Consider the following 20,128-nt stretch of genomic DNA (forward strand, 5'->3'; position numbering starts at 1 on the left):
TATCATTTACCACAAGAAAGGATAACCAGTCGTTCTTAAAGTCACTCTTAACTTACGAAGAGCTTTATGAAACGGGCCCCTAAAGTACTCAAACTTTGAACAGGTACTGTATCACGTGTTCGTTTTATGTCAAGGATAAACTTTAATCTAAAATATACAATTTCAAGTCGGTATGTATTCCAGATACAAATTACACGACGCATTCCATATCCTTTACATCATGACTATCTTATAATATTTTTGTATTTTAACTTACCACGCATACAAGTCCATGTACGCTGCAAATTTTATGTCGTCATTATTTTTTATTTTTTTACTATGGAAGTATGATAACACTAATTGAAGTTGAATATAATGATAGAATACATACATATTGAAAATATTGAAATATGATTTTACAATTTTAGCCAACCACTATACGATATAGGACTGATAGGCGTAAAGCCCCCTCCCCTTCCCCAAATGAAAAATGTTCTTTTAATTATTTTCATACTGGAAGAAAATCCTCCAATTATTCTGATATCCTTTGACGAACAGGGGAAAGTAAAATACAGATGCCTATGCTAACATCTGTTACATCGTTTATATATTAATATTTATTTATTTATCTATTTATTTATTCATTATATTTATTTATTTATTATTCGTTCATTTTTTTTACATTTTAGGAACCCTATTGTAAAATGGTCATTCATACTGTTATAATGTGGATTGGTAATAAGTGGCACACTCCCGTCTGAGCCAATGATCCCCTTTTCTCCCCCCCCCCCTCTGTCGCCATTTTATGTTTAGATACATTTACAATAATCTTCCATCATTATTCCAAAATCTATTCCATTTAAATTCAAATATACATGCATATCCAACCCGCCATTCTTCCGATTATCATTTACACAACCCCAAACTTATTCTTGCTCAAAAATCAGTTCGCCATCATGGACCAGATACCTGGAATTCCTTACCACAATACTTAAAACAGTATCCCTCTCTTAACTCATTCAAATCATCCTTTAAAAATTTATGATACGCAAATACAATTCTGATTAATACATAAATATATATAAAAAGAGTTCTTCGGGTCTTGGTCAATTTTCAATTGTCTTGGTCAATTTTTAATTTCTATCTGATCGCATAAACTGTTACATCAGAAAAATTCATGTATTGAAAAAAGTAAAGTCATAGTATCAAACTTTTCTATCATTTCAAGCTGTAATCCTGGAACCATTCAATAATTCCTAATTAATACTACCACCACGCCCTCGTATATCGACACACACACACACACTTATACAATACACACACAATTTTAAATTTTAAATATACATTTGCACACACGCACACGTTTGCACATGCACAAACACATGCACACACGTCAACTGTGTGTCAAGCTATAGTCAATAAAGAATCCTGTACTAGCTTTATATGATCCAACATCATAATATAATGTTTATTGTTCAGTTTAGTCGCAACACCGGCAACAAGGTAGGCTGGGCCGGGACCGCCATATCGAAACCACAACACATAGCAACGCGTATCCAATGTGACGTCAGTTACATCATCGCGCATCAAGTATGCAAATGATACATATTACTACATCCCCCCTTTCATATATATAAAAAAAAATGTTTTCTGAATCCATACAATATCACTGTAACACTTCGAGCAAAACATTTTTTGGAATATAAAACCATTGGGTAACTCCATGCAGAACAGTCTAGTATTATCACTGTGTTGTTATATACACATTTCAACATGTATCAATAATATGTATATTATTTGTATCAATTGTATCATAACTCAATTACACCCTTCAATTGTCATAAAAGGCAAAAATTAGTAACACGCATGTTTTTTCGTACATGTATCCGTAAAACAATCCTGATACAACAATATGATTTTGTTGTGCCATTTCCAAATTTCTCTTATTTTTATCAATTTTTTGAAAGTAATTAATCCAAGTGACCAGTTATAATAACTCGTAATACAATTATATCATCAATAACAGACAAACATGTATGATCAACTTCCAACAAATTATTATAGATACATACAACAATCAGATTTACTAATTGGTTTATGGCAATGTACAACAAGACATAAATTAAAACGTTTTCAATTTGTTAGCTGTTGGAAAACAAAACAAAACATTAATTTTCAATTAGTCGATCGGGCTTCTTGACTAATCGTCCAGACCTAGTGTGGTACCCATTAGTACTGGATTGATGATGATCATCACTCGGGTTCTGTTGGGTATAGTCTTTAGGAAGTGAGGGTGTTCTGTCTGCACAGTTTTGTGGGATGTTGAACCGTACTTGCTTTCTCTGTGGATTTTCAAGGCTACGCAGGTCTCTTCTGTTACGACGTAGCACACTACCATTTGGAGTTTGAATCATGTACGATCTTGGTTCTAATTGGCACTTCTGGATTACTGTAGCCGGGGCACATGTTTCAGAAACATGGTCGAACACCGTTACCTTCTGATCTGGCACCAGAGGGGGTAGTTCTCTAACTCCTCTTCTGTCAAAATCGTCCTTTTGCCTTTCTTGGCGTTGTCGGAGCTTCTCCTTAATCTCACTTTGATGGTCAGAGTGCATTTTCATGGGAAGATTGCTCCTATACTTTCTGCCTTGTAGTAGTTCCGCTGGTGAAGGTAAACTACTGTCAATTGGTGTTGTCCTCAGACACAATAGGGCTAGGTCAGGATCACCTCCAGTCATCTTCACCTTCTTGAGTGTTGATTTGATTGTCTGTATTGCCCTTTCCACAAGTCCGTTGCTCTGCGGATAATGAGGACTTGATGTCACATGCTGGATGTTCCACTGATCTGTGAAACTCTTGTATTCTCGACTAGAGAATTGTGGTCCATTGTCGCTAACGATCTTCAAGGGTATGCCCTGCTCACTAAAGATGTTCTTGGTGATCCGGACAACAGTTGAGCTGGTACAACTTCCTCTGATCTTCCTCACGACAGGAAACTTAGACCAATAGTCTACGATGACAAGATATTCATCGCCTTCGAAATGAAACAAGTCAGTTCCGACTGTTTCCCATGGGTAATTGGGTACTTCATGCTGAAGAAGTGGCTCTTTCTGCTGAGCTTTCTGCAACTCATTACATGCTTGGCAAGATTGCACCATCTGTTCAATTGTTTTAGACAAGCCATCCCAATAGACACAACTTCTTGCCTTGAGTTGGGTCTTTGTCGTTCCTTGATGACCAGCATGAAGACTTTGTAGCACTTCTTGCTGCATCGTCTCTGGTATGAAGATTCTCTCTCCCTTCATGATGAGACCATCTTCTACCGAAAGTGTATCTCTGCAAGACCAGTAGTGACGTACTTCTTTGGGAACTTTCTTTACGTCATCAGGCCAACCAGTTAGGATTATGTCCTTGAGCACCTTTAGACTCCTGTTGGCTTCTGTGTCATCTTGCATCTGTTTTAGCTTGCTTGGAGATATGTAGATTCCGTGGATGGTTTTGTCAAATTCCATTGTCGGTTGCTTCTCTGGGTTGATCCTTGACAAACCATCTGCCAGGGCAACTTCTCTTCCTGGCTTGTAAACGAGGTTGAAGTCATACGGTTGCAAACGGAGGAGCATCCGCTGCAATCTGGGTGGAGCGTTGGCTAAATTCTTCCGATGAATGCTCTCCAACGGCTTGTGGTCCGATTCCACAGTGAATTTGGCTCCATACACGTAGGTGTGAAATCTGGTACAACCAAACACTACTGCCAACATTTCTCTCTCAATATTCGCGTATCGGCTCTCTGTGTCTGTCAAGGCCTTGCTTGCGAATGCCACTGGCTTCCCCTCTTGCAGTAAAGCTGCCCCTAGTCCTCTCGTAGACGCATCTACCTGGATTGTTGTGGGCTTTGAAGGGTCGAAGTAGGTAAGGGTGCACATGGACGATACCAATGACTTCAAATGCTCAAAAGACTTCTGATGCGATGGCGTCCATTGCCATACGCTGTCTTTCCTTGTCAGTGCCCGCAGAGTCTCTGCATTCTCTGCTAACTTTGGGATGAATGGAGACATGTACTGTACCATCCCAAGGAACTGCTGTAACTCTTTCAAACAGCTTGGTGTTGGAAGACTGGTAATATCAGCAATCTTTGAAGGATCAGGATGCACACCTTCTTTGTCATAAAGACAGCCAAAGAACTTGACCTGTGGAAGCTTCACATCACATTTGTCTGGATTGAAGACTAGTCCATACTCTTGTCCCACAGTCATGAGATTGTGCAATGCTTTGTCATGCTCTGCTTCAGTCTTTCCATAGACCACAATATCATCAGCAATGCCAATTGTGCCTGGGCACTGCTCGAGAATCATGTCCATCTTCTCTTGGAAAATGTCTTGAGCTACTCTGATGCCAAAGGGCAAACGCTTAAATCTGTACCTTCCAAAAGGTGAATTGAAGGTTGTCAAGTAGCTCGATTCGTCATCTAGGGCGACGCTCCAATATCCATGCCTTGCATCTAGCTTTGAGAAAACTTGAGCACCATGTAGCTTATGGGTGATTTCCTCAAGTGTTGGAGCTTTGTGATATGTCCTCTTACATGCCTTGTTGAGATCCTTTGGGTCGAGGCACACTCGTAACTTCCCGTTGCTCTTCCTGCTGAAGGCTAGCGAGGAAACCCAATCTGTAGGCTTGGACACTTTCTTGATGACATCAATGGATTCCATCCTGTCTAGTTCCTCTTTCAACTCGTCTCGAAGATGGATAGGAAACTTCCTTGGTGGGTGGACAACCGGTTCAGCATTCTCTTCAAGAGTGATGTGGTATTCACCTGGGAACCTCCCAATACCCTGGAACTGATCTGGGTATGCAGCTACCAGATCCTGTGTACTCTTTATCATGCCTGGACTGCTTCTCTGATGCATCTCACAGTTCACTATAACTAGGCGCATCTTAACTGAACTTTGCAATCCTAGGATAGCTGGTCCACGTGTATCCACGATGAAGAAGCTGTTTCTGAACCATTTCCCATCTTTGTACTGGCAGGGAAAATCAAAACATCCGTACTGCTGTATCGGTGTCTCGTTGTAGGCATACAACCTGACATGTCTCAGTCTGACAGCTGACTCAAGAGGATATCCCTCATCATCTAAAAGCTCTGGAAAAGCCTTCCTGAAGCATCGAAGAGGCAACACATTCCCCTGTGCTCCTGTGTCAACCTTAACCCTCAAGGTGTGGTTACCTGGCTTATCCCTGATGCTAAACTTCAGAGTAGCAAAAAGCTCGTCTTTGTCATCGCTGTCATCAATGGGTACACCATCAACATGAACATGCCCAACATAGATTGATTCTATGGAGATGTCTTCAAAGTCTCTCGGTAGGTCGTCGTCGACATTCTTGCTGGCAATTGGATGCAGATTCTTTCCATGGTTACGAGATCTGCTCTTACTTCGATTCTTCCAGCTTCCTTTCTCACGTCCAGCCTGTCTTGTCTGAGACCGAGACCTATGTTTACTTCCGTCTCCTGAAGACTTGCACAGTTTCTTCCAGTGGCCTTTCATGCCACACTTATGGCACTGTGACTTGAACGCTGGGCACTTCTTTGGTGGGTGCCGCAGACCACAATTCCTACAAGAACTGGACTGGTGCAAATCATGTACTGAGGCTCTGTCTAAGCTGTTCAGCTGGCTCATATGAGAGTCACTGGCCTCATGCGTCCTAGCCAATGAAGCAGCCTCATCTAACTTGAGATTTTCATCTTTGCTCAGTAAGGCTTTCTGCACCTCTGGGTGTCTAATTCCGGCGATTAATACTTCTATGATTCTCTCCTCAACAGTGTCATCAGTCTTGAACTTGCACTTCGCTGCCTTTGTGCGACACCGGAGAATAAAATCATCAATAGTCTCTGATGATCCTTGCCTGTATCTCTGGAACTCTAGACGATGAATCCGGAAGTTCTCCTGGGGTTCCAGCTGGGTTGCGAATGCATCCCAAACGTTCTTGGGGTCGGTTAGTTGCTCATCTGTCAACTTCCAAGTGTTGAACATCCTCAAACCTTCAACCCCCGACCACAGTATCACATAAGTGTGCTGCTCCTCTGCTGGAGTCTTCTTAATCTTGAACCACAAGTCAGCAACTTGTCTAAACTCTCGCAATGCTTGCGAACGGTCCGGGTTGGACCAGTCCATTCTGGGACTTGGAATAGATGCACTAGCCATGATGATACCTGTGATCAAATCCTCTGCATGAAATAAATGCACTGAGAGAAAAAATAATGACTTATTTCATATTCAAAATGCATATAAACAAGCAGAAATATCTATCATATGTGAACGGAACTCCAATTGTACACAATTACAATATTCATATTTGAGCAATATGTGAACGGAACTCTCTGTATACAATACAGCATTAATCACAATTTTGCAATCATATGTGAACGGAACTCTGCATACATATACATCGTATATAACATTTTTGCAAGCATATGTGAACAGAACTGTCAGCATAATAGTGTGCACAAAATATGTTGAATTTATCCACCATATGTGAATGGAACCTTGCACGCCAATAGACTCGATTTTTCCTACTACACCATGCAACAATAACATTGATTGAGTGCAATATTATAACATTATAGCATGTCGATGTAAAACAGTTACTTAGAGTCCTCTAAATCAACTGAATTAATTTAGACCTGCATGCAAAATAAGTCTAACTTTCCAGGAAAAATTACAGATAGGCCTAGGCCTACAGTAAAAATAAAATGAGTCTTCCAGTTCACAGACACAGTTTTCAATTTACCGTTCATGTTCACAATTCAACTTATTTCTCATGAGCTTTCCCTCTGATCATCCAGACTGCAGAAGTCTCAAAATCCACTGGATAAACACATGTTCAGCATAGCGTTCATAAGTTGGCCTTGAACTCGATCCAGGTCCAGGATAGGTCAAAATCTTCATCTTTCTTGGGATCAGCCTCTAGGCTGGGGCTCGCGCTCTAGCGCTCTTGTTAATGTTCACACACAGCTTCATAATCATGGGAACTTAACCATCTGTTCAGCCTACGGCGTACGCTCAGTCATCGAGGCGAACATTTAAAATGCATGAAATCAGTTCCATATAGGCTAGGCCTATCTCTGCCTAACTTAATTCGTTGCCAGGCAAATCGTTCCAGATTAGCGTAGGCCTAGATATAGATTCTACCGTCGGCGTCATCATCGATCATGCCTCCTGATTAAGTCTCATTAAATCAGTCACTGGAAATCCATAATAAACGGCATCCATCTTGCACAATTAACATTCGGAAGTCCACTTCACGACGTTAGAATTATTTCCAGTCCATCTCAAAATCACATTCACGGCGGCCCGGCGACTCCGCGGGACTCAAAATCATGGATCAGTTACGGTACACACACACATCAGCATCATCTCGGCGCAGACGATAAGTCAACTTGTGCACAAATTCATAACGTACCGTACGGTACCGGTATACGGTACACTGCGCTGTACGTACCGATACTCAGGAGCAAACAATGTTCCATGTCCAAACTTGATCCAGTTCAATATCCAAAATCATAGCACAGGTCCGCATCTAGCTGCCACCATGTCAAGCTATAGTCAATAAAGAATCCTGTACTAGCTTTATATGATCCAACATCATAATATAATGTTTATTGTTCAGTTTAGTCGCAACACCGGCAACAAGGTAGGCTGGGCCGGGACCGCCATATCGAAACCACAACACATAGCAACGCGTATCCAATGTGACGTCAGTTACATCATCGCGCATATCAAGTATGCAAATGATACATATTACTACACTGTGCACATAATATCAGGCATACAAGGTCCTTGCATGTAAGTATCGTATTAATAATATCTGTTTATAATTTATGTAAGTCAATGCCCGATTTGTAATTGACTTCGTTTTCTTTTTTTGTTTATTTCGCTATTACGTTTGAGGCCGCTACCCTAGTCAAGCACTGCTTATGGTAGCGGTCTCCAGCATTTTTTTTTGTCTCCTCAACAAAGTACAACTTATTATTGCAAACTAATACTATCTATATACATGTACATTTTATGCCAATGAATTACTATTTGTATTTATTTTTGTAAAAAGAAATGTATCACTATTTTTTTTTATGTTGTACACTATGTTTGTTAATAATTTCTGTTGGAAAAATGCTGAAATAAAATCAAATCAAATCAAATTTTCAAGCCTGAACCATGGTCTTATCGCTCCCAGCATTTTTTCCCGTTTCCATAGCCGCACTTTTCGCAGAGTTTACTCTCGTGAGGTGGTCGTTGAGGACGTCCACGACGTCCGCCTTCATCAACTTTCCTGAGGGTTGAATTCGGATCTCGGAAGAGTTTTTCCCTAATATTCATTGAAATATAAGAAGAAAAAAAATCACTCTGATTAAAAGTTTTTAAAAACATTCATTTGATTTTTATTTACATCAGAGTTTCAACTTCAAGCTAGGCCCCAGATTATTTTGTAACCTGTGTTGCTTTGTCTGCGATTTTTGTTGTAAAAATGAAGCCCTGAAATATTTGTACCCGAAATTAGTGCTCCGAAAAAAAGCGAAAAATAAAATGCACGAAATAGCACCCCAATTTTATTCCATACTTAATGATGCAATTAGACTCCCCAGGAGTTTAGGTCAAACATATTTTTAAAGTGAATCACAATCACCGGCAAAACCAAATATAAAAATATAAGCCCACCCCTATACCTCGTTCAAGTGGTGGTGTCTGTGTACTTTCTTTACTCAAGAAATTGAGACCACCTTGATTTTCGAATTGAACACATTTACATTAATGAAAAACACACCAAAATTTCAGTTTACTCTGTATACAGTACTCGTTGCATTTTTGTTTTCGGAGTTTATGTCTGACATGACTGTAAAGCTCTTGTAATTAATCGATCTCTCGATGCAATTATATCAATTATATTAAAGAAAATTATATTAATTGACATATTTCAAACTCACTGTTTAATCGCCTTTTCAATCATCACCGTAAACTCATCCTCTGGAAAAGATGGTACATGTTCTTGCTTGCATCGTTTACACTTCTGTTTGTAAATCTGCCCCAAAAATGGGGGGGGGGGGGGGGGGGAAGCGAAACAGACATGAAACAAATACGATCGGTTGACATTATTACATGATCATTAACCAATTTAAAGCCATTTTTAAATGATGCCTGTGTGCGATGAATAAAAAAGGACGAACAAAGTTGGGGTGGTTGAATTATGCATAAACATTTTTTGTTACATTATAGATTACTTTTACTTATCATGTTTATTTTCCAATGTATATTCGTCAGACATAAGCGATACTACAAATCATAAAAAGTATAACATGAATACTCTGTTTATCGACAGAAATGTTAATCAGGGCTCTTTGAGCAATCTAAATCGTGCGTTCGTACCTAACATATTTACATGGGTATAATACTCATGCCAGTGGCGTAATTAGCCCAACCTTCCCCCATAGGCATACAGGTGGGGGATTGGGGGGCTCTTGCCCCCCCCCCAAAAAAAAAAAGAGAGAAAAGAAAAGGGATAAGGGTGAAATATGATATTATTTTCCTAATATGTGTCAAAATCTATCACAAAATTGTTTGTAATACACTGTAAAAAAAAATTTGTAGAAATTACTTAATAAAATTGTGGCAAAAAATTGCCTTAATTTTTTCAAGTATTTATTTTCTTTGCTTCCATTTTACTCAAGAAAATTAAAACTTAATTCAATTAAGTAAAACAATCACTAAAATATTTGAAAATATCAAATGGGGGAGTGGATGGACTTTCGTGATTCGAAAGTCCGCTCCCCCATCGTCCCACTTTTGGTGGCATCATTTTCATTTTATACATGTTTTATCCAAATATTAGACTTTGTGAATTGTCACTTACCTGTACATGTATAGGTACTGACATTGATATTTATACGCGATCGTTTCATTCTTACAAATAAAACAGTGAGAATAATTTTCTGCTAAATGACTATTTAATGTTGCCTTTTCTTTGATTCAACAAAAGAATACAATAGTTAGCACACCCTTATCCAAAACAATTTCAAACACAAATAGAAATGACAGTTATTACAAAAAAAAAACATTTACTTGCTCTAATGAATATTCATGCATTATTTAAATATGGCGTTAATTGAAAATATAAGTACATTCAACATGATTTTATAAGTAATAATCATCTTTGCCTAATTGAGTTAGATTTACTCAATCAAAGCAAGCTATCAATACGTGAATTTTCTTAAATGTATATTGAACCCAAATAAATCAAGTAAATCAAGTAAATTAAAAGACAAGTTGAAACTACTTAAAAACAACGAAAAATAATTACAAATTGTAAATTCTACTTAAATACATTAAGTGTTAACTACTGATTCAATGTTTTTTTTTACAGTGTAAAATGTCGAAATTTTTGCTCGCTCGCTTCGCCCGCGAACGTCTTATCAATTTTACGCGATACGCCATATCGAGACCCCTCAAATTTTTTGCTCATTACGCCACTGACCCCCCCCCCCAAAAAAAAAAAAACACACAAAATAGCATTAAGGGCAAATAAAAAAAAAAGTCGAGAGTTAGCGAAAGTTTGATGTATTAAAAATGGAAATATATAATTTTGAAGTTGATGTCGGAATATTTTACCCCTTTCACTTTAATTTCTCTTCTTTTTCTCCCCTTTTTTGGGTGATGGAACTCCTTTTTCTTCTTTTTTTGCTTTCTTATCATTATTATTAAACGATGTGTTGGCTCAGTTGGTAGAGCGTCCGTCTCACAACCGGGAGCCGGGTTGGGAGTTCAAGCCGCGTCAGACCGAAAGACGTTAAAAGATTGCTGCAGCTATCCTGTTTGGCGTTAGACGATTAAAGGGATAGAGCTCCGTCGATCTGGTGCTGCACAGCGGCTGCCCACGATCAATTGGGCACAAAATGATTTTCGGAATATTTCTGTTTCAGATTTCATTTCGAACAATAAAATATGGATTTTTTAATGAGGTATTGGCCCTTAAGCCCCCGCTCCTATAGGGCTCCTATAATACTCCACTGAGTCGTGCAATAATACTCACTTTCGCCACTACTTGTTCTTGGAGGTCGAAAACCACGTGTGCCCGGTAAGTGCTCCATGTTCTGTCGCAGTTTTCACATTCGCTCTGACCATATCCCCTCACCCCTTGTCTTTTTGAATGGTCAGGTATTTCTGCCGGAGAAGCTCCTTCCTCAGCCATGACTTCTCTTATGATATCTTCAGAGTCAACAGGCATGGTACACAAACTGTTATATGTTGCTCTTTGATATTAGATTCTCTAGTAAAAAAATAACGATTTTTAAATATAAAGAACAAATGATGATAACAATATCAATAATTCATGTGACTTATAAAGTGCCAAAATCCACTCTGTAGAGTGCTCCAGGTGCTTGAAGAAATCAAGAAATGAAAAGAATGGTTTTAAGAACATTTTTGAAAGACACTACAGAGATATAAATTTTGGTGTCTTCAGGAAGTCTGTTCCATATGAGGCATGCATGAGCAAAGGATCTTTCCCAAATAATGATTAAGTAAAAAAAAAATACATGACAATATTATGTATAATTGGACACAAATAATAATGAATAATAATAATAACAATAATTATAATAATAATAACGCAGTTCTTGTATAGCGCCTATCAAATTATGTCATAACGTCCCTACGTGCTTCCAAAGGACTTCGATATTATTACCCTGGCTTTAGCCCCGCAGCCTTTTACAGTACGGTGTCATTTTAAGGAATCAATTCCTGCCAGGTACCCATTCATCTCATCTGGGTTGAGTGCAGCACAATATGGATGATTTTTTTTGCTGAAGGAAATTGTGCCATGGATGGGATTCGAAGTCAGAAGACTAATCCACTGGGCCACAACGCTCCACTAAATGAGGAAACATTTTATTTACACCCCCTCCAAAGTATGGTGTTTTATTGAATATGTAACGTCGGATCTGTGACACTTTTTGAGGCATGACTGGGTGCTTTCTTTTGCCGAAAGCATTTTGATTGGGCCATAGGTTCGGGGGTGGCGACAGGGTGTGCCCCCTTGAATTTAGAATTTTGTACTGCAGTTTAGGTGAGGGAGTCGTCTCGCCCCCCCCCCCTTCACCATGGGACCTAAATATCACGAAATCCTTATATGCATAGTGCTATAGGTTTGCAAAAGAACAAATTCAATTTGTGATTAGAATTTTTTGTTTTATTTCCGTATATAAAATAACAAATACAAAGTACATACAAATACATTATCATGAGATGATGAGGTCAAAGTTAAGATACAATAATAAAAGGTAAGGAGTAAAGTAAATTATACGGCTGGTAGTCAATATTCAGCTGCAATAATGCATTGCTTCCATGGAGCCAGTTTACTTGCAAAAAAGCCTACCATAATGTAAAGGACGTTGACCATCAGACATAAAAGTGAAATCATTAAAAACAAAGAAAAATCACATAACCTACACCTACCCCCCCCCCCTCCCGGTACAAATCAGTGATTTAATTTCATTTAGCACAGATATATTTCAAAAATGTATTTTTAAAAGAATTAAAAGTGGTGACATTACGCACGCACAAAGGGATTCTGTTATATTCAGAGGCAGCTCGGTAAGAGGAAGATATTTTACTAATATTGGTTCTAGGTCTGGGTAAACATATATTATTTTAATTTCTAAGAGGGTAAGGAGTAGCTTTTGTATGAAACATACTTTTCATAAATTCAGTGGACATGTTGTTACTAATCTTATACATGAATAATATCAAGTGAGTATACTGTCTCTTTTGAATAGTGTCCCAACCCAGAATAGAATGAATTTGAGAGGTTGAAGTGTGTAAATAGGGGTAAATTTTCAAAATTATTCTTCCAGCTCTATTTTGAATTTTTTGAAGTTGGTCAAGTAGAGATTTGCTTGCAGATTTGCTTGATAGATAATGTCACCATAATCAAAATGAGGTAAAATTATTGAGTCATATATTAACTTTAATTCTGACAAATTTACAAAATGCTTTAGCCGTGCAATATAACCAAACATTCTCCCCAGTTTCTTACATAAATAATTTATGTGATATAGTCCCACTTCATGTTTTCATCCACAAAGACACCGAGATACTTAAAGCTATTCACTCGAGTCAGTAAATGACAGTAAATTTTTAGTTGTAAATGTTGTGACCTTTTAAGCATTTTAGGCGTTCCAATCAACATGCTTACAGTTTTATCATAGTTTATTTTCAAATTATTCCTGTTCATCCAGGCAGATAGACTTTCCAGTTCCTTATTAAGGACGAGTTCGATAACTCTAATATCTTTATGTGAGAAATATATTACTGTGTCGTCAGCATAAAGGTGTACGGTGTACTCTTTGAATACAGAAATTATAACATCAATAAATAAAATGAACAGTATGGGTCCAAGGAGAGATCCCTGGGGTACTCCCTTAAAAATGACCCTTTCTTCTGATAAAATTCCATTTATGGATGTACGTATTCTTCTATTAGTCAAATAACTTTTGAACCAATGCAATTCATCACCAGATATACCAATATTTTTAAGTTTGGATAAGAGAACTGCATGATTGACCAGGTCGAAAGCCTTTTGAAGGTCTATAAAAATAGCCCCTGTATACTGCCCATTGTCCATAGAAGGAAACTAGTCATCCGTTACATTAGCAAGTGCAGTAATGGTAGAGTGTTTCGGACGGAATCCAGGTTGAAATGCAGAAAGTAAAGAATGAGTTTGAATATAACGAAGCAATTGCTTCTGCACAATTTTTTCCATTAATTTAGACACAAAGGGTAGAATCGATATCGGTCTATAAATTTTTATTGTTAAATTCAAACTTATCACCTTTCTTGTGAATAGGAACAATTTTGGCTACTTTCCATTTCTCAGGTACAACACCATCACATAAAGATTTATTTATCAAGAAAGTAATAGGTTCAATTAAAACTGAAATTGATTATTTGTTTATATATACTGAAATACCATCTAGACCAACAGACTTTGTATTCTTCAAATTATGAACCTCTTTCAAGACATCGCTTTCAGAGACAGGTGATAATTGAAAGTTTTCATGCAGAGTGGACGCTACATGATCATGGTGTACATTTGTTGACTCATCAGCAATTTCTAACGCCACATTAGCAAAGTGATTGTTAAAACCATTAGCCACTTCATCTGACATTACTTTTGGAAAAGTGCTATTAGACGAGTTGTTGTTTTTGCCCATAACGGATTTTTAGTATTTTCCAAGAGTCATTTCTATTTGTTACATTTGATAATTTGTCACAATAATATTTACGTTTAGATTTCCGGATGACAAAAGTGACCTTATTTTTCAGAGTTCTATACGATTTCCATATATCATTATCGTTTTTAGTTTTGGCCTTTCTTTTAGTTTTATCTCTTTCTTTCATTAAAGACAAGATCTCATTATTCATCCAAGGAGAAGATTTTTTACGAATGCGCTTAGATTTTAAGGGCATATGCTTATTAACAACTTCTAATAGCATTATTTCCCACTTATTGACAGCGTCATTAATATCATCAAAATCTTTTATTATCCTCCAGTTTTGATCACGAAGGTCATTTCTAAAAGACACCAAATCAACATTTCTGGATTTTCTATACCTTATATAAGTCTCACCAGATGAGAATTCTTTTTGAGATTTCCATATAAAATAACTAATGTAATGATCACTCATCCCATTACATTACACTACGTGAGCTTTCACTTTATCCATGTTATTAGTTAACATGTGGTCAACAAGCGTAGAAGACGAATCTGTCACTCTGGTACATGAAGAATCATTTATACATTTTAGCGAATATACAGTATTAATTTGGTCAAAGATTTGGGTGTTTCCATAAAATGGTATTTTCGTAATATCGCAGTTAATATCACCCATGACAATAATGTAACAATCAAAACTACAAGCAATTTCTAAAAATTGTTCATATTGATGAAATACCTCAATTTTACTATTAGGCGGCCTGTACCAATTAAAGAATAATAACGGTTTAGTGTTTTTAAGTGGATCCGTAAATATATTGCCTCTAACCCAGAAAGAGAATTATGATTAATCAACTCAACATGCAAAGATTCGTGCACATAAACTGCCACCCCGCCTCCGTTACTATCACGGTCCGCACGAATGATAGAGTAATGAGGTATTTCAACTTCACTATCTAAAATGGAGCTATCCAATCTAGTTTCGTTTAAAGCAAAAACGTGTACGTCATTTACATTAAAAATGTGTTTAATTTCATCGTAATTTTTCAGAAGGCTGGCTACATTCAAGTGAACAAACTTAATACCTTTATCAGACATCTGATCATATTTCAAACAAACTTTATCTTTCCTTTTACGATGATGTGTATTCAGTGGCGTCACTACGGGGGGGGGCATGGGGGGGGGGCACGTGCCCCCCAATCGGCTGGCAAAAAAAAAAAAAAAACAGGGAAAAGGAAAAAAAGAGGGAAAAAGGAAGAGAAACGTAATGGGGAAAGAAGAAATTATTGAAAGAAATAATGTTATATTGTATTATGTTATATTACATAAGAAGCATCTTTTCGTAACTTTATGAAACATTATTTGCTTCATTGTGTCTTCATTGTTCCTGGTGCTCGCATAGACTGTTTAACGAGATATATAATGATGTTGTATACTAAAACCTCCCGTTTTCAAATCAATATACAGCAAAAATATTTCCTCGCAATTCGAGTTATTATTGTTTTATGTAGTGACATATTCTTCTTTTTCATGACTACTTAAAGTGATTGCCCTATTTTAAGGTCTTAATATAAAACATTTCCTGTCCGTGATAACGTTCGCATTAGTGGATTGGTGGGATTTATGCTCTTCATGAACTCCTAAAATCGGTCCCTAAAATGTCAATTTTTCTGATCTGAATATCAAAAATTTTCAGCTCGCGCTTCGCGCTCGCATCATTTATTTAGTGAAATACGTAGGGTCGTAGTGAATTCCTACAAACAAGCCTTAGAATGCCCTTCTTCAGGTCTGAATTTCCTAAATTTTCAGCTCGCGCTTCGCGCTCGCAGCATTTGATTTGTGAGATGCGTATGGTAATCATGATTACAATGACTTCAAAAATTGCTTCAAGTGTTAAGATGTAATTCTAACAAAATCAGCAAGCGCTTGGTACTAGCATTAGATGACTATGGTGAGATATTTATACTCTTAATGAATTCTAAAATATAGTCCTTAAAATTTCCCTGTTTAGGGTCAATATATACAAAAAATTTAGCTCGCGCTTCGTGCTCGCATTGTTCGTTTAGCGAGACAGTTATGTATCATGATTACAAAAAAATTGCTTATAATGTCCCTTTTTAGCTCTGAATATCAAAAATTTTCAGCTCGCGCTTCGCGCTCGCATCATTTAATCAGTGATATACATTTCCGTTTAATGGCACAGCATGTCCTTAAAATATCTCTATTAGGTCAGTATACCTGACAACTGAGCGCGCTTCGCGCGCTCCCTAAGTGACTCGAAATTTTTGCTGGTGCCCCCCCCCCCAATGCCGTGACCCACGGTACGCCACTGTGTGTATTACTATCAGTTTCAGTATATGCTTCAGTGCTTTCTTCTATAAAACATGGAAGATGCTTGAAAATACATTTTGTACACTCCCAGTTGAAAAAGACCATTGAAGTATCATTATACACCTTAACTGGAATCCGTGCGCAAGATAATAATAATAATAATAATACAGGTATATTTACCCAGGGAAGCCGCTTCAGTTCCGAAAACTGTTCTCCCAGCGGGCCCTGCTATTATTATTACCCCGGCTTTAGCTGGGCTGCCTAGGCGCTCAAAGCATTCAAGGAATTTCTTCCTACCGGGTACCCATTCATCTCACCTGGGTTGAGTGCAGCACAGTGTGGATAAATTTCTTGCTGAAGGAAATTACGCCATGGCTGGGATTCGAACCCACGACCCTCTGTTTCAAAGTCCGAAGACTAATCCACTGGGCCACAACGCTCCACAACCACTCCAAGATATGTGTACCCATTTACAACACGTAATGTATTTAAGTGCTTTATTATTTGAATTTACATTTTTGTTACAAAGAAACACAAGGAACACAAGAATGTTTAGTTCAATATACCTATAATATTGTACAGGCATGAATCTTTGTGCAATAAGCGATATTATATGCAACATCATCATCCACACACATGCATTAAAAAGGAATAATTGCTGGAATTGCTATTGATAACAACAAAAATGAAAGAACTATAAAGAAAATGGTTTACTTACAATACATTCGGTTGCGAGAAGCCCTTTTCCCTCTCACCAGACGTTTTGGATTAAAAAGCATTCGTAAAATTGCTGCATATTGATCGGGGAAAAACCCACTATGATTCACGCATTTAGATAGTTATGACACCACAAGAACGACTGGTGATCCTTTTCTTTTGGTAAATGGGATACACCATTGGCGATGGTTTAGCGCGTAAGAAAGGGTCACCAGACGTTCTTAAAAGTCGATCTTAAAGGACAAGTACACCCCTGATAAAAGTTGATTTGAAAAAAGGAGAAAAATCCAATAAGCATAACACTGAAAATTTCATCAAAATCGGATGTAAAATAAGAAAGTTATGGCCCCAAAACAGTTATGTACAGCCTGGTCGGTATGCAAATGAGGGGACTGATGGCGTCATCCACTCACTATTTTTTTTTTATTATATGAAATATCCTAATTTTCCCCCTCAATGTTTTGTGAAACAAAGTTTTATTCCTCCCTGAACATGTGGTATTTACATTGTTTTAACATTTGATGGTTCAGTCAAGTCGGTCATTATTGTCAAATCTGTAAAAAATGGAAATATTGTATAATTCAAACAATAAAAAACAAAAGAAATAGTGAGTGATGGACATCATCGAATCCCTCATTTGCTTGTCACTGAGTTGTGCATATAACTGTTTTGTGAAAAATAAGCGAAACTTTAAAGTGTCATAACTTTCTTATTTTACATCCGATTTTGATGAAATTTTCAGTGTTATGCTTGTTTGATTTTTCTCTATTTATTAAAATCAGCATTTTTCTGGGATGGACTTGGTATTCAGATCAAAGATACTTCAATTTTTTGTTATTTTTTTTGGAACATATTTAGATATTTATTTTAGTTTGGAGGACATAAGAAAAATTTGATTTATAGCTCCCATGATTTTTTTTGAGGTGATGATTTTTTTTTCATCTAAAATTCATATTCAAATCAAGAGGTAATGATGAATTCTCACCAAGAGGTTAGAGGAAGTAAACGCAAATGTGCATCGAATCTTTGGACCCATTTGTGTTTGATCAGCACAGATATCATGGATATTGCACAACCATTCGACGTGTCTTTGTGCGTATATGAAATATATATGTATATATTTATAAAGAGTTATCCAGAATTTTAGGCAACAGAGTGCAATGTGGCATTCAGTCTTCAGTCATTAATTGTTTGTTGTTTAAAACAAAACAAAAAGGTAATAATAGCCGTCCTCGACTGTTTGAATTTTTAAACATAACGTTTCAAAAATATAAATATTATATTTGACACGCTGTATGTGATCAGGGAAGATGCCTTCCACCGTCCCCTCAGAAACGCCCATTCGGCTGTGTATTTTATCCCAACGAGTCCATGGACCAAGTTTTAATGAAAGTAGTGTACATATATAACTACACACGTAAGAAAAATATAAAAGATACAGCCTGAGTTAGGTGATCCAAAACACAAGGACCTTTTATTTTTTTCATTTTCAGTATAATTTTTTATTCATATTTTTTTGTTATGAAAGACCGTAGTACGGATATACATCATATACATCATAAATACATAACCTTTATACCAAATCAGCATACAACCCCAATATAATAGGAGCCCACACAAAATAACTTTAAAAATCATGTATGATATGTATAGATATTGATGAACCAAAATGCAATACAATATACAAGTAACTTGTTCTTTTTTATTTTATTATATGAAATTAGGTTTATTCAAATTTTTTCCTCCAAGAACTAGAAAAATTGGATTGACAACTAATTTAGTGCATTAGATATTTATTGCTACAACTTATTTCATTATAAGGGAGACATATTATTCACACAAGTATGAAATAAGGAAAAAAAATATGATTTTATGTAATAAAATAAGAAAACTGAAAGTGGAGATGTGACATCATCAGCCCACCTAATGAATATTCATGACGACTGTTTTCACAAAATATTGCTAAACTTTAAACTTCAATAACTTTATTATTTGTTATCCGATTTTGATTAAATTTTCGGCATTTTGCTCTGAATTCTACTCTATGTATTAAGATATACATATTTTCAGCCCGGACCATCCCTTTATAAACGTTCTTCCAGCACAGGCGCTATCCATGTTGTATTGTGCAATAATTCTTCCATATCTTAATTATGGAATTCTGGCATGGGGTAATGCCTCTCAAACAAGACTCAATAAAGTCTTGCTACTTCAGAAAAAAAAAGTACTGAGAATAATATGCAATATGTCCTTTAGAGCTCATACGGATGAATTGTTTCGTCAGAAACGTATCCTTAAAGTCAGTGTACTGTACCGCTTACAACTATTCCAATTCATGTATCAGCTAGATAGAAATAGTGTACCTAATATCCTCCAAAATAAATTTATGAGAAACAATACTTTGCATTCATAATAATACGAGACAGTCAAATGACTATCACTTACCTAAAAGTAGAACAGTATTTTCTAGCAAAACTATATATTTTTCACAGGACCAAAACCCTGGAATTCTCTGGACAGAGTAATAAAAGAGGCAGCTAATCTGAACCGATTTAAATTACTCATCAACAAATTTCTTCTGAATTATTATTGATTCAATCAAATATTTTGTGAACTTCATACTTATCCACGGTAGTGTTGATTATTTTAAAGTCAATATTTAGTTTTGTATATTAGTAGACCGGCCAAAAGTCAAAAAGTGCTCTAGATAAGGATTCGACGGCAACATTTGTTAATGCTTGGCATCCCAGCTAAAAGTCTTGCAAAAATACCCAGGAATAGCGTACGGCCGGATGCCAAGCGCAATTTTGCGTGAAAGTGTCATTTTTAGCGTAAAAACTGAAA

General features: G+C 36.9%; 2 protein-coding genes across 2 annotated transcripts; both read right to left on the reverse strand.

The window, feature by feature from the left end:
- Window positions 1-2,147: 2,147 nt before the first annotated feature.
- LOC129276941 (uncharacterized protein K02A2.6-like) lies at window positions 2,148-6,176 on the reverse strand. Its single transcript, XM_054913332.2, has one exon. The coding sequence runs from the start codon at window positions 6,174-6,176 to the stop codon at window positions 2,148-2,150; it is 4,029 nt and encodes a 1,342-aa protein (XP_054769307.2).
- Window positions 6,177-7,906: 1,730 nt separating this feature from the next.
- On the reverse strand, window positions 7,907-17,372 carry LOC129256409 (uncharacterized). Its single transcript, XM_054894621.2, has 4 exons — window positions 17,286-17,372; window positions 11,053-11,289; window positions 8,954-9,048; window positions 7,907-8,337 (listed from the first exon to the last, which is right to left on the reverse strand). The coding sequence occupies exons 2-4, from the start codon at window positions 11,245-11,247 to the stop codon at window positions 8,193-8,195; spliced, it is 435 nt and encodes a 144-aa protein (XP_054750596.1). The 5' UTR covers window positions 11,248-11,289; window positions 17,286-17,372; the 3' UTR covers window positions 7,907-8,192.
- Window positions 17,373-20,128: the final 2,756 nt, after the last annotated feature.

This window comes from Lytechinus pictus, chromosome 3, assembly GCF_037042905.1.
Source record: "Lytechinus pictus isolate F3 Inbred chromosome 3, Lp3.0, whole genome shotgun sequence".
Taxonomy (NCBI): Eukaryota; Metazoa; Echinodermata; class Echinoidea; order Temnopleuroida; family Toxopneustidae; genus Lytechinus; species Lytechinus pictus.

Bases quoted from the DNA above. Each gene is read 5' to 3' on its own strand.
- LOC129276941 (XM_054913332.2), bottom strand. From the start codon at position 6,176: ATGGCTAGTGCATCTATTCCAAGTCCCAGAATGGACTGGTCCAACCCG.
- LOC129256409 (XM_054894621.2), bottom strand. From the start codon at position 11,247: ATGCCTGTTGACTCTGAAGATATCATAAGAGAAGTCATGGCTGAGGAA. The intron at 9,049-11,052 runs GTGAGTATTATT...TTTTTGGGGCAG, and splicing joins AAGAACAAGTAGTGGCGAAA to ATTTACAAACAGAAGTGTAA. The intron at 8,338-8,953 runs GTGAGTTTGAAA...AATGAATATTAG, and splicing joins ATTGAAAAGGCGATTAAACA to GGAAAAACTCTTCCGAGATC.